Raw genomic sequence first — 15034 nt, 5'->3', positions numbered from 1 at the left:
TCAGCAACAATACAGCAACAAAATGTGCCAAGAACATATCCATCACACCATTACACCATCACCAGCAAACTGAACCGATGATACAAGGCAGAGTGGATACATGTAATTTACACCAAATTCTGATTATACCAGATGAAGGAATGTCAGAGGCTCATCAGACCAGGCAACGTTTACACAGTCTACTTTAGTTTTTGTGAAACCTGGTCAACCCCCCCAAAAAAGAATGAAAAAAAGAAAAAAGAATACCTTTAAATATGCATAAAAATAAATATAAGAATAAAACCTACAATGTAAACAACTTAAAAACTTAAAAAAAGTTAAACAACATAAAATTTTCAAGTTAAATCAAATTAGCTTTATGTGTCAATTAAACTTAAATTATATTTATGTATTTTTCAACTCTTTTTTAAGTCAGTTCAAAATAATTAAGTTCAATTGACTCATAAAGATCATTTTATTTAACTTAAAATTGACTGTTTTTTACAGTGAATATAGTGTAAATAAACTAGTTACACTCTTAAAATGAAGATGCTATACAATGCTTCGATACAAAGGTTCCATAAAGAACCTATATCATCCACAGAGTTTTTTACAGTGGAAAAAGGTTATATACATATGTGACCCTGCCTGTGAAAATCCAGCTAAAGTCATTTTTTTGTCATGCATTGTTTTTTGCATAAAATCATTCTACATAATGTAAAGAACATTCTGTGAATATATAACTTTGAAATCTTTAATATAGACTGAGTAAGACCATGTTAAATCATAGTGAAATTAATGGTTGAAGTCAAACTTTTATGCTCATTCTCTCATACTTATATTATGAGACTCGAGCCTTGATTTCACAGGCAGGGTGACATCATATAAACAGGTAAGAAAGAAATGGTTATATAAGTAACCTTTGACTTAAAGGGACAGTTCACTCAAAACGAAAAATTCTGTCACCATTTACTCACCCTTGGGTTGTTTCAAACCTGTGTAAATGTATCTGTTCTTGGCCACCATTGACTACCATAGAAGGAAAAATCTGAGGGTGAGAAAACGATGACAGAATTTTCATCTTTTGGAAGGATATCCCTTTAAAAGATTCTTGGTACAACAACAAAAAATTTTTATAGCATTGCTGCGAAAGCCTTTATTTATAAGAGTGCAACTTATAGTTGAACAGCTAGTCGAGCGCCATGACCCATCCCTAATGTCACACCAAACAGTTCTTCCAAAAAGTGACAGTGTGTCTGTGAATGTGTTTTGTTCTCCATCAGTGTGCAGTTGTTGTTTTGTGTGTGACAGCTCTGGACTCACTCTGTCATTATGCTGCTGTCAAGCTAATAACATCTCTTCCTCATCCCCGTGAAAACAACAGTTTGTGTGTGTGTGTGTGTGTGTGTGCGTGCGTGCGTGCGTGCGTGCGTGTGTGTGTGTGCGTGCGTGTGTGTACGCGTGTGTCTCTCATCTCATTTGTCGTACCCCTTCCCCACCACCACCTTCTCCCCAATTCAATCCCTCATTTCGTCTTTTATTGGAAAAAGATGGGACAAATCCTTCATCTTCTCTCTTGTAATGCTCTTCCTTTATTATCCCGTGCTGCTGTGTTCTGATTACTTCTCCTTCGTGACCGCCGAAGGTTGTCAGCTTGTTACAAAATATTATACAAATACATACTTGAATCCAGTTCGGACAGCCATTAGCAGTAAGCACCGGTTTAGTCATACGCTTTAGCTTACAAACATTCCCTTCTGTTTCTTATCTTTCAAGTTTTTCATTTATTTTCTCATCTCTCTATCTCCTCTTGTCCTTCTCTTTCCCTGTGAGATTTTACTATCAATTTTCCCACTATGCACTTCGTTTTCGAGCAACTCTCTCTTGCTTTCCGTGTTTTTCCGTTGTGCCATGTGAATTCCGCTCAGCTCCCATTATTTCCCTCTCTACCTCTCCGCACAGTAATAATGCTACTGATAGAAAGAGGCCTGAGTATGTGTGTGTGTGTGTGTGTGTGTGTGTGTGTGTGTGTGTGTGTGTGTGTGTGTGTGTGCGTGTGCGTGTGCGTGTGCGTGTGTGTGTGTGTGCAATTATTGTCGTGTCGGGAGTCAGAGGAATCGATCGATGCGGAAATATGAGGGTCTGTGTCAAAAACAATAACCACCTATTCCCCAGACACACACACACTTTTCTTCACAAACACACACAGATATTAAATATGCACACACATTCGTTCATGAGAAACGACACACAACCCTCACATTACAGGAAAAATGCCCCATTTCAGATAGGAAAACTTATAAGCAAAAAAGCCTCGCTCCGTTTACCATTTCACTGTCTGTCACAGGGGTAAAAACATACACACACACACGCACACAAGAGAGACCTTTTGCTGCTGTTGCTTGGCAACGTCAGCCACTGACCAATCACAGCGCAGAGCAGTGTCCAGTGATGTCACGGCGTCTGCTGACCAGCAGGGAGGAAAGAGAAAGAAAAAAAGAATGAGCAAATGTCTGAAACAATTTAAAGAGAGTATTCAAATCATTAGTTTAAATGACATGCTGATAGTTTCACAGCTGCGGGAGGGAGTGGGAGGTGAAGAGAATGGACATGTGTGTTTTATTCATAGAGGTGTGGAGGTGGACAGAAACCGGTGTAAAAGCTCAAAAGATGGACAGTGAAAGTCAGGATGACACGAAAGCAAGAGACAAAGTGTCTACATACAAACTTTATCAGCAATAATGGCACTTCATGCACATTTGTTTGTTTTTAGAGGAGAAATTAGTGTCATTCCTGACAAGAACTGACCTGAGGAGAAAGAAAATGACTTAGTTCTCCGTGTAAGTATGAAAGAGGATAGTTTAGCTTGAAATGGGTTCAAATCTGAGCTAATATTTAGTTTCTGCTTTAATAAAACAAACAATCGCACATGAACTTGACAGCCAGATCAGCACAATTTTCAGCTTTGACATTTTTGTCCCACAGAAAAGAAAGTCGAACTAGTTTTGAGCGACTCAAGGACGTGTAGACGATTACTGAATTTTTAGTGCAATTGTGCAACTTTTATAACATATTTATTTATTTATTGGAAGTTGCATTTAAAACCCATTGGGACATGGCGCTGAGTATTAAAGACTATAGGGATTCGTGTTCAAGTGAACATTATAGTAACTTAGGGCCAAAGAGTATTTGCTGTGTGAAATAGTTAGTATCTAATCACTCACGCACACACAGGCGCATACAGCTGTGAGCTGTGACACCTTTAAGATTGATGGTTCTCTTGAGATCTGTGACTCGCTCTCTTAAACAGACAGCTGATCAGATAAACATGGAAAGCGGAAGAGAGAGAGCGAGCGAGAGAGAGAGAAACATAGATAAAGAAAAAGGGCTATAGAGGTTTATTTGTTGTTCCTGTTTATTTTGCACAGTCATTAAACAGCGGATGATTTGTGTGGTCCCACACACACCAAATCTGATGTCATATACTCGCCTCTCATTTGTAGTTATTACTAAGATGGCTTTCCTAGTGAGGTTTCCATGGAAACCATGTTATGTGTTGATGGGGCAGCCAAATGGCCTGAGACCCCTGTGACACAAACAGACACGTCTGTGCTGTCTGACCTCTGGGGTCGTGAACTTTCACCCTGGCAGCCGCACAGCACACACACAAAAGCACACAGACTGTCAATGACCGTGAACCTGACACACATGACACTTCTGGTGTGATAGCAGGACATATTTAAATGTGACATACAATATAAGACTTTTTTGCAGTGAGGGAATATGAAAGACCAAAATGTTAGATTTGCGTTACATTTGTTTATGAAAGTGTGTGCGTGCATATTAATTGTCTAATATAGTCTTTAAAATGAAAATTCGTTTGTCACATTCATTTAAAGGGACTAGTAAAGGTTGACCGCACCGAAACTGATGCTCTTCAATAAGATTGAAATATTGAAAAAAATCTTCAAAGCGTTCATAAAATGTGGTGAACGTGACAATGCTGTCCCCTAGTGTTAACCTTGCAGTGTTGCGATTTCTTATATCGCCTATCCATCATGTATTTGGACTTGCCCTTGACTGTAAATCACTTCGGAGTGTTTCTAAGTGGCCAGATATAACTAGCCATTACATTGTGCTCTACCCACTGGCGTTTAAAATGCATTTTGTATTATTTATTTACTTCTATATTTGCTTCCTGTAGCTCAGTGGTTAGAGCATGGCGCTAACAACGCCAAGGTCATGGGTTCGAGCCCAGGGGTTGCACATAATTAGAAACAAATGTATAGTATAATGCAATGTAAGTCGCTTTGGATAAAAGCGTCTGCCAAATGCGTAAATGTGTATATTTATTGTATATATTTTACCATATATTTCTATATGCGTGGCTATATATAGTCACCTTAAAGTTATAGTTCAGTACTTTCTTTTGGTAACCGAACGGCGCCAGCACCCATTCACTTCTATTGTACTATGGACACGAAACCAATTCAAGTGAATGGGGGCCAGTTAACAACTTTCTTCAAAATATCTTCTATTGTGTTCTGCAGGAGAGAGAAAGTCATACAAGTTTGAAATGACAATATGGTGAATAAATGATGACAGATGTTTCATTTTTGGGTGAACTATCGCTTTAATTCTTAATTAATTCTGAATTCTTTGACACACACACACACACACAATTGTTATTATATTTGTATCTCCATAATTCATTTATGCTCTCTGCATTTTTAATCACACTTCTATAATTAAAAATGTAGAACAGTAATAATAGATGATAAGTAGAATGTATGTCCAAACCTTTTGCCTAATACTGTTATAATTTCAGCATTTTGGTCCAAACAAAGTAACAGTAGATGTAATGTTAAAACAACACCTTTTGCTTATAATGCATTTTGAATCAGTCATCATGTTCACAGTCATCATGGCTTGTTTTGCTTTCTTTGCTTTGTTTTGGGTTCCCACGGAGTGATTCATGCTCCAGTGTGGATGTGTGAGGTTGGAAAAAGCCCGTGAGCAATCGTCCTCATTCAGTATTTTCTGCTCGTGCTGTGACAGATGTGTTGATGTACAGTAGTGATACAAGGCACAAACGAGTACACGAGAGAAGAGTGTGTATGTCACCGCAGGGCTCGTGAGCGACTCTTTCCAGCAACCCCAGCACTTTCCAGCGCTCCCCCTCCTTTCACCTCTATCACACGATCTGTTTATTCTTTCATCTCTCGCTCCTCGCCGTTGTCGTCCCACCTCTTTCATCCTCTCTCTTTAGCTGACCCCACTTCTCAGCCCACCACTACTTAGTTACTTCCTCCTGAAGTAAGTCAAGGTTCTGTTCGCTTTCCTGCCCTCAGTCTCTTGCCTTCCTCCGTCGGCCGCTTAGCATCACGTACTGCGTCTGATGTTTGGCTGATGAAACGGTGTGTAACACGCTTTCCAATCTTAAAAGCCTACAACAACGTAATGTTCTAATATGCGGTTTGTTTACTCTGACCTGCTCCTCTCTTGCGCTCTCGGGGGCAGGAAGTGGAGGCACGGAGGGGGTGGAGGTGTGGGTGGGTACAGCGTAGAAAGGAGGTGACGGAGGGAGGGGAGAAGGAGGAGTGGAGAGTTCACCCCACTTATTATCAGTTTGTTCCTCCTTCTGGCCACATATTGAGAGTGAAACAGAGAGTCAAAGAGAGAGAGAGAGAGAGAGAGAGAGTGCATGTGTGAGAGGAAGACAAGAGCAGAGGAACTGAACAAGTGCAAATAGATCCATCAACATGACAAAGACTGGCCCTGTGGCATCTATGGATTATTCCCATATGTGGTTGCCAGGTATGTGTCCCGATCATCTGTGTGGTTGCCAGGTTGGTGTTGGTATCAGTTTATTCGATGGTTTAATTAGCAGGAATTGTGCCAAATGCATTTGAGTGTATCAGATCAAGAAGGTCAACAAGGAGAAAAATGAAATGTGTGAAGCTACATAAAAGCTAAAGTGTCTAAATATAACAAAATATAAAGCATTTTAATAGTTCTAGATGTATTTTTTCTTGATGGTAGAGTGCACAAGAATTGTTACTGAATTCAAAGAATTCTTCTAATTTACTGGACAACATATTCTCCTGAACTGTTTTTTCGCTCCATTGTTTTTTTTAAAATAAAATTAAAACATATTTTTTATATAATATAAAATAATAATATATAATAGGCCTAGCAATGTAGTTAAAATATAATACTAAATATGCTTCTTAATATGTTTTTTGTATAAACATTGAATACAAATATTTAGCTGTGATCTTAGATTTAAATAAAAAAGTGTTTGGATACATTTGGTTTTAGTCTTTATAATGAACACACAGACAAGCTTTTAAACATGTCTGATTATGTTTATGACCTGCAATGTTCAACCGGTACCCCACACTTTGAAATTTGAAATCTGGAGTTTCATTGGGCCGTAATAGGGCATTCACCTTTATGTTCCTAATATACTCAGTGAGATCATCATCATAATGAAATCAAACATTATTTCTCAGCAGAATGAAATCTTGTTGTGTTTCCCTCCCTCCAATATAACATTTGCACCATACATATCCCTTTGAGTTTTTATCTGCATTTCTTTAGCTCATTTAGCTTATATTAACCTTTTTTTGGACAAATATATCTATTTTGTGACAGTATTTTTTTAAGGAGTAGTTTCTTTAGTTTCATCACCCTATACAGACATTGATATCCAGACTACACTGCATTGTAGGTATTGCAAATGGTAAAATATGAGAACTGATTAATGATCCGACTGTTGCAAAGCACTGTGGGCGAATTGCTGATCTTTTATTAAGGTTATGCATTTCTTAAGTAAGGACAAATATGCAAGCTAAAGAGAGAGAGAGAGAGAGAGAGAGAGAGAGAGAGAGAGAGAGAGAGAGAGAGAGAGAGGAGCTTGTGAAGTAAAGGTTACACAAAGTGTGAGGGACCCTCTGGGAAACCCAGTGTAAAGTTCTTCATGGGTTTCCCCCGTCTTCCAGCTCCCAACTGCATCTTTGACATAGTGGAGACGGTTCAGATGGACAGTCAAAAGACAAATGTTCTCAGCATGACAGACTGTTTATAGTGCTATAATTACAGATGACAGAATGCTCTGTCTGGACCATTGAGAGAAAACTACTTGAGTAACAGTATAATGTTTGCTAACATCTGTGAGTATAGATAAAGTAATGCTTTCTTGAATTGCTTCCCTAAAATGAATCTGTGTTTACCATGATATTATTTGATGAGAGGTCAGTAGGCAGCATTAAGAGAGAAACAGAGAGGCTAATTCATGCACCGATAAAGATTTGTGATTCAGAATTTTAAAAGGTCTCATTTTAATTTTAGTTTCTTAAAAATACTGTAAAATGCAAAGTGACTGTAAAAATAAGTCACCGATTACTGACACATGACGAGCGTGTCCCGCCCCCAGCTAACTGACATTGTGTGGCAAATAATGACATTAAGAGGTTAACATACATATTAGAGAGGAAACTCAATGGCCCGGTTTCATAGACAAGGCTTAGCCTAAGCCAGCACTATGCCTTAGTTAATTTAGGCTATTTAAGTGGCTTTTAATTGAAATGCCGTAGAAAAAAACATTACTGATGTCCATCTTGAAACAAAACAATGGCACTGACATATTTTAAGATACGTCAGGGCCAGTTATTTTCAGTTAAGACAGCTCAAAATTTTAGTCTGGGACTAATCTTAAACCTTGTCTGTGAAACCGGGGCATAATGTATTTGTGTGAGTCTGTCCTAACCTCAGTATAAACATTAATAACTCTGCATTACAATAATTGAGCTTGGCAATCATTTACAGTATGTCCAGGCAGTGTGTAAGCATTTTTTTTTCAGTTTTATATTAAGAACACAGATCTGGTTTTATTATATCCTTTCAATACAGAAGTTATAAAATGCAGAAGTTCAGAATATGTGAAAAAACGGCATGTGTATGCGACTGTCTTAAGACTGTGTGATAGCAGCACCCTCAACATTTTATAGTGCTTGTGTGTGTATTAATAGCTGTAAAGGTTGGGTTTAACACATTGTGTTTGCCCCAGCATTAGGGGAAACGGAGAGGGAAGTGAGACATTGACACTAAACCATCAAACACTCTTTCATATTAACTTCATATGAATGATGAACTGCACATTTAGTCCATATAAAACAAACATTTGGTTCTGGCCAAATAATATAACTACCGTAGCAGTGGTTGTTATTGAGTCTACGAGAGAGCGTTAGCACGTGTCAAATTATTCTAAAAAATAAAGCTTATACATGCTGTAAATTATGACCAGATGCATTTATCATTCAAACCAACTCACTCACAGATCAATTAGAATTTGAAGAGTTTGGTTCCAAAATGAGATAATGTTTTTTATTATGTTATCATGTTTTTCTTGTGTTAGTTAGCTGTATTTTTATTATGAGTTATTATGGCTTAAATCAAAACAAACCAACTGCAGTTTGATTGATATTAATTGGAATGCACAATAAAAAAAAACATTATTTTTGAAAAATGTTAAAATCGGAGTTATCTCATTTTGGAACCAAACTCTTCATTTGTTCATTACACAATCTGTAAATATTCTTGGATTTTCAACTGAAACTAATTTAGCACCTTTTACCAGTAGGACTTTGTGTGGAAACCCAGAAATCAGTATTTTCTCTGTAGATAGACAAGATTTCAGAGGGGGTTTCCTTTCCGTTTGACTTCCTTTTCACTACTGGACACTGGATTTGATTGCCAGAGGAAGTCGGCAAGTTTTCAGCCTTTTGGTGGCTTTTACGCGAGTTACATAACTGATATTAGTCAAATCTGGTTTCCTGTCTAACTTTGTCCGGGATTTTATTTAATTATGCAGTAAATCAAGCTACAAGTGTTTTAATGTATTGTCATGTGTTGATAGCTGCCCACTGCTCCGGGTGTACGTGTGTTCACGACTTGCTGTGCGTGTGTTCACTACTTTCTGGATGGGTTAAATGCAGAGGTCACATTTCAGGTATGGGTCACCATATCTGACTAATAGGTCACTTCACTTCACTTCAAAGTCAAGGAAGAGAAATATCTATACTGCCCCCTGGAGTTTGATATCAATGGTCAGTATCTAGTAAAGGTCTCATTGTTTAATGTAGTAGTGAGGAATGAAGCATTGATGAAAAGAATGGATGAAGTGTGCGTGTGTATGTGTGAGACAGATAGAGGGGAGCAGGAGGGAGATAGCAGCACAGGTGGGCGATATTATTAGTCAGTCGTTGGGTTTATTTGCATTTTTCACAAAAGGGAAGTTACTTTGTTTCTCTCTGTGTGTGTGTGCGTGTGTGTGTGTGTGTGTGTGTGTGTGTGCGTGTGCGTGTGTGTGTGTTCATGTTTGTATATCTCGGTGGGGACCTAAACCTGAATGCACACCAACACATGGGGACTCGTGTGACTGTGGGGACCAAAATTGAGGTCCCCATGGGCAAAAAAGCTAATAAATTGTACAGAACAATCTTTTTTAAAAATCTAAAAATGCAAAAAGTGTTCTATGATCTTTAGGGTTTTTTTTTAGGTGTGTGTGTGTGTGTGTGTGTGTGTGTGCGTGCGTGTGTGTGTGTGTGTGTGTGTGTGTGTGTGTGTGTGTGTGTGTGCGTGTGTGCGTGTGTGTGTGTGTGTGTGTGTGTGTGTGCGTGCGTGTGTGTGTGTGTGTGTGTGTGTGTGTGCGTGTGCGTGCGTGCGTGCGTACGTGCGTGCGTGTGTGTGTGTGTGTGCGTGTGTGCGTGCGTTTGTGTGTCTTATGCATATGTCTGTTTGGTCTGTTTTTTTCTACTGTTCATACCCTTAATGCACATGTGTGTTATTATATTTTGTTTATTATTTATTTATTTTAATATGGGCAGAATATCATTATCATTACAATATGGTGCAATATTGTTAAAACTCTTTTTTGTTTGTTTATCTTTTTTTTAACTATCAAATCTTTTTTCATATAGACAGAATACATTGCACATTGATTTAGTTGTTGGTATCTTTCTCCGCTGAAAGGCTCTAGGGGACAGCCCCATGGGGACGGTTACAGTTCTGAAAGAAGTGACACATCTGTAATGCCATAACTATTAACAGACCCCGGCTTTAAAAGAAATATAAACTTGAATTAATTTTTTCTTTATACTGCATGCCTCTGTGTCCAATATGTGCTCAGGGTTCTGAAATACGAACAGGATGATGTTATACAGTATGAATGAAAACGCGCATTAAAGAATGATGAATTTAGTGTTGTTGAAAATTCTACCAGGTCATCTTTCAACACAATTTCATATTTTTGCGCTTTACAAAGTGCGTCGGAAGAAATTTATCAACCTGTAGAAATAGATGATCGCTCTTTCTTACAATCATTTTTCTCTCTCTTTTTACAGATATCAGAATGTCAAAACCAGTAGAGGTTGAGAATCCAGCAGCAGACTCTCCGATGGAGAGCACAGGTGAACAGGAGATGTGATATAGTCTGGAGAGTCTGTAAAAAGTGTTTAGATGTGTCAAAGGCCCATGAACAGCATTAACCCCCCCCTCCCTCTCTCTCCCTCTCCCTCCCTCTCAGACTCGGAGAGAAATGGCTCAGATTCTAATAATCAGGTAAGTGCATTAAAAATATAAAATTAGGGCTGTCAAACGATTTATCACATCCAGAATGAAAGTTTGTGTTTACGTAATATATACATGTGTACTGTGCATATGTATTTTGTATTTATAAACACATGCACATACATGTACATATTTAGGAAAATATAAAAATGAATAAACATTTATATATCATATAAATTATTGGTAAATATAAATAAATGCAGGTAAATAAAAGATATGTATATCCGAATGTGTAAATATATATATATATATATATATATGTATGTGTTTGTAAATACAAAATTAATATGCACATGTACACAGGCATATATTATGTAAACAAACTTTTATTCTGGATGTGATTAATCGTTTGACAGCCCTATACAAAATGTAAATCACACTAAAAAAACGACATAATAAAAAAATATATTAAAATATTAATAAAAAGTTATTCATATTTATTTAAAAAGAATACATTGTGACTTTTATTAGTTCATGTTTTATGCTAACAAAAAAATCGTATTTCTTATATTAGACAAAATCTTATTTCACTTAATGCTTCATTGTGGCAAATTACATCTTTTTTATTATTAGTGTTATTTTGAATCTGTACTCTATTTCGGACTTTTCTCTCCTCCAACAGGTTCGGTCAATGAAAATCAATCCCTTCTCCCTTTCCCCTACACTGGGCAATGCCACCAAGGTGATTAAACATGTGAATGTGTGTGCAGTTTCTGATCTGTTACTGAGTGGATCATATGAACTCATCCTCTGTGTCACAGGCTAAGGTGGAAGATTGTGGTGAAATGTCTCCTGCTCCTGTTCAAACTACACCCGCTCAGACGCCTCTTCCCCACACACAGCTGATGCTAACAGGCGGCCAGCTGGCAGGAGTAAGACAAACATTCAACTACACGCACACACGCAGTTCATGTTCTCTCGCAATTTATGTGTGCTTATGCGTGTTGACTGCGCTCCTTATGTGAGCTTGCTTGCTTTAGATGTGTTTCCTTTCATCCACTTCTTCTTTTCACCACATTTATCTTTATCTGTCTCTCTCTGTCTTCTCTAGTTGACTGCACTTTTGCCTGCACAGCAACAACTGCTCTTACAGCAGGCGCAGCTCCTCGCCGCCGCCGTGCAGCAGTCGCACGCGGCCCATGCAGCCAATCAACAGCAAGCACAGCAGCAGGCCAAACAGCAGGCCGCTCAGACGCAGTCACACGGCCAGTCGCAGAGCACACAAGAACAAACCGCCGCCCCCGTCCCGCCCCCTCCTCACCAGCTCCCTCTTACTCAGCCAATCCAACTCACTGCCCAGGTACATCCAGTATATGTTGCTGAGCAGCACACCTGTGAGGGAGAAAGCAATGAAACTGAAATAACACTCAGAGAAACAATGTTTGTAATTGTATTATTTCTTGAAAAAACATCATTTCTCTCTCTCTCTCTCTCTCTCTCTGTCTGTCTTTCAGGACATTCAGCAGCTGTTGCAGCTGCAGCAGTTAGTTCTCGTCCCAGGACACGCTCTGCCTTCACCCGCACAGTTTTTTTTACCACAGCAAGGGCAGCAAGGTGACTTCCTACTGACAGATCGTATGAATATCTTTCTTTTTTTGTGTCACACTACGTCTGGGGTCCATTTTAAACAGGTGTCGCTAGTAAGGTTGGGTATCGTTTACATTTGATCAATTCTGATACTGCTTATCGATTCCCAGTTTCAATTCCAAAGTTGTCAAAAATGAAGTTGAAAATGAATCAAAAATGAACATTTTGATATTAACCTGTATTTTCATTTAGCATGGTTATTGACTGGTTTACAATATACTGTATATTCCAAACCTTTTGATTCCGATTCCAGAATCGGAAAGGATTTTCATTTCCCAACCCTAGTCGCTAGTGACCAAGCTATAAAATGCATTTTAAAATTATGCAAAAATGTTTCGGGGTGATTTATGTTACACACAGTAACTTCCATTACTCTCATTCTGACTGTGTTCTTCTATGTCAGTTCCCAAAAGCAAAACATTTTTCTATCCTCAGTGAAAACAATAAGAACACACAGTATTGATGTTCAATATTGTTCAAGCCATATGGTTTAGGATTTTGGAGATTTCATTGGGCAGAGCTGACAGGGTTGTCAAGTTTTTGTTTTGTCATGTCATGGCACTAACTGGTTAGGACAAAAAGTCTAATGAACAAACGATACAAAACACATTGCTTGTTGCTTTATCACGTGGTTATTTCAATTCAATTCCATTTTATTTATATAGCACAATTGTACAAAAGCAGCTTTACATACAATTAGGCAGTGTTTCTGTAGTAAAGAGAAATAGATAAATTAATAAGAGACGCAATATATGGTATTATAATACATGGAATTACTGCAGTTTTTCTCAATATGATATGCATTGCTGAAACTAAACTGGAATAAATGCTATATTTTTATCTCACGTGATTTTAGTAATCAGAAGGCTAACAACAATCCAAATAATTACAAACAAAACTTGATTAAATAAAACAACACTAAAGCTTTAAAATCAGACTAATTTGTTTAATTCGATGATAAAATTTTGATTTTTAATCTTAAGGTTATGTATGTATGTTTCAGGGCTGCTATCAACACCAAATCTAATTCCACTACCTCAGCAAAACCAAGGAAGCCTGCTGGCCGCTCCGCCCAGACTTGGTCTTCAAGCACAGGTACAGCATCTCAGAAAAGTCACAAGCATGGCCGTAGCCAGCTATGAGGTCACCGAGGTCCGACCAGTCATTTTTTCATATTAAAAAATAAAATGCGAAGCTCTGAATGAATAATCATGAATGAGTGTCTGCGTTACACGTCTAGAATTACAAAGTTGTTTATTGTCCGTGGTTAATGATTCATTTCACTTGATGTGGGAGGCTGGCGGCGTCATCCGATTGAAAGAGTGAGTGCGTGCGTAATGACACACTTGCATACCCATTTCACGTAATGACACACTTAAATGTTGTCCACACTGGATGCGGCGCGACGCGAAAAACCCATTAAGAACAAGCAGGTTGTCATGTCGCGCCTGTCGCGTCCGGTGTAGACACGGTGTAGGGCAGTGGTCACCAACCCTGCTCCTGGAGATGGACCGTCCTGAAGATTTCAGCTCTAACCCCAATCAAACACACCTGAACTATCTCATCAAGGTGTTCAGGTTTGCTTGATAATTACAGACAGGTGTGCTGAAGCAGGGTTGGAGCTGCAGTCTGCAGGACGGTCTATGTTTATTCTTCAACACAGTAGACTCATGTACAGGTATGTGTCTATTTGGTTTACGTCAGAGAGAGAAGCTTGCCGAGAGCAGTGTTACCACGGTAACTCCAGTGACCTCTCACCCTGAGGAACCCAGCGACCTGGAGGAACTGGAGCAATTTGCACGGACGTTCAAACAGCGAAGAATCAAGTTGGGCTTCACGCAGGTACATCATCAATTTACAAACATACGTATTAAAATAGAGTATGAAGTTTCTTTCACATCTTCCTTATGAATATTTTGTTTTTCTCTAAAGGGTGATGTGGGACTGGCCATGGGGAAGCTTTACGGCAATGATTTCAGTCAAACCACCATCTCTCGATTTGAGGCGCTCAATCTCAGCTTTAAGAACATGTGCAAGCTCAAACCTTTGCTTGAGAAGTGGCTCACCGACGCAGGTAACCATCACTAACAACTGCATGATATTATACATGCTTTGACCAAACCCAAAGCTCACGTACAGGTCTGAGCATAAGGTGTTATTAGATTAAATGTGAATTATTGGCTGAGACAGAGATGGTGATTTTATGGTCGGAATCAAGGATTCTTTTTATTGGTTTGCTCAGAGATTATGTCGATGGACAGCACCCTGCCAAGTCCCAGCTCTCTCTCCTCTCCTTCACTGGGCATTGACGGCTTGCCTGGCCGCCGCAGGAAGAAACGTACCAGCATTGAGACCAATGTCCGCGTTGCTCTGGAACGCAGCTTTATTACGGTCAGAACAAAAGAAACACACTTCATTTACTATTGAGGATGTAACATTTTTTTAAATAAATGAAAAACAGCAAATATTTACTAAAAACATATGTAACGAAACTACAGCACATTGGCATGCATGTCCAATATAATATGTACACTTAAAAAATGTTGTCTTGTTTTTTTGTTTTCCAGAACAAATAAATTCATATACTTAAGAGGAAAAATGAAAATTTAGTTTTTAGAAAACAAATGATCTAAATGATCTCAATCAAGTATATGCTTAAAACAAGGGAGTAAAAAACGTAATTGTTATTAAATCTTAACCCAATTAATGTGCTTTAATAGACTTAAAGTTAGTTTTTTTAGCCCTATTGAAAGATATTTGGTTGTTTGTATTGTTTTAATCATACATTTTGTCTAATATCTTAGTCATTTTGCTTCTTTAGTAAATGTGTCTTTAA

The 15034-nt window shown here is 38.4% G+C and overlaps 1 protein-coding gene across 7 annotated transcripts in view; it reads left to right on the top strand.

Moving 5' to 3' along the window:
* pou2f2a (POU class 2 homeobox 2a) overlaps positions 1-15034 on the top strand; it is a 39621-nt gene that overhangs the window by 17499 nt on the left and 7088 nt on the right. For 4 of the 7 annotated variants that reach the window (XM_057340843.1, XM_057340841.1, XM_057340846.1 and 1 more), the window contains exons 2-11: positions 10386-10451; positions 10568-10602; positions 11234-11293; positions 11373-11483; positions 11663-11911; positions 12066-12165; positions 13202-13293; positions 13903-14040; positions 14131-14272; positions 14441-14589. In XM_057340843.1, the coding sequence (XP_057196826.1) occupies positions 10386-10451; positions 10568-10602; positions 11234-11293; positions 11373-11483; positions 11663-11911; positions 12066-12165; positions 13202-13293; positions 13903-14040; positions 14131-14272; positions 14441-14589 (1142 nt within the window). Of the gene's footprint in view, positions 1-5600; positions 5797-10385; positions 10452-10567; positions 10603-11233; positions 11294-11372; positions 11484-11662; positions 11912-12065; positions 12166-13201; positions 13294-13902; positions 14041-14130; positions 14273-14440; positions 14590-15034 lie in introns of those variants that run through there. The other 3 variants (XM_057340842.1, XM_057340847.1, XM_057340844.1) reach the window with 3 other exon arrangements.

Source organism: Triplophysa rosa, linkage group LG8 (genome assembly GCF_024868665.1).
Source record: "Triplophysa rosa linkage group LG8, Trosa_1v2, whole genome shotgun sequence".
Classification (NCBI taxonomy): Eukaryota; Metazoa; Chordata; class Actinopteri; order Cypriniformes; family Nemacheilidae; genus Triplophysa; species Triplophysa rosa.
The sequence above is the reverse complement of the archived record's forward strand: the minus strand, read 5'-3'. Positions and strand labels throughout refer to the sequence as shown.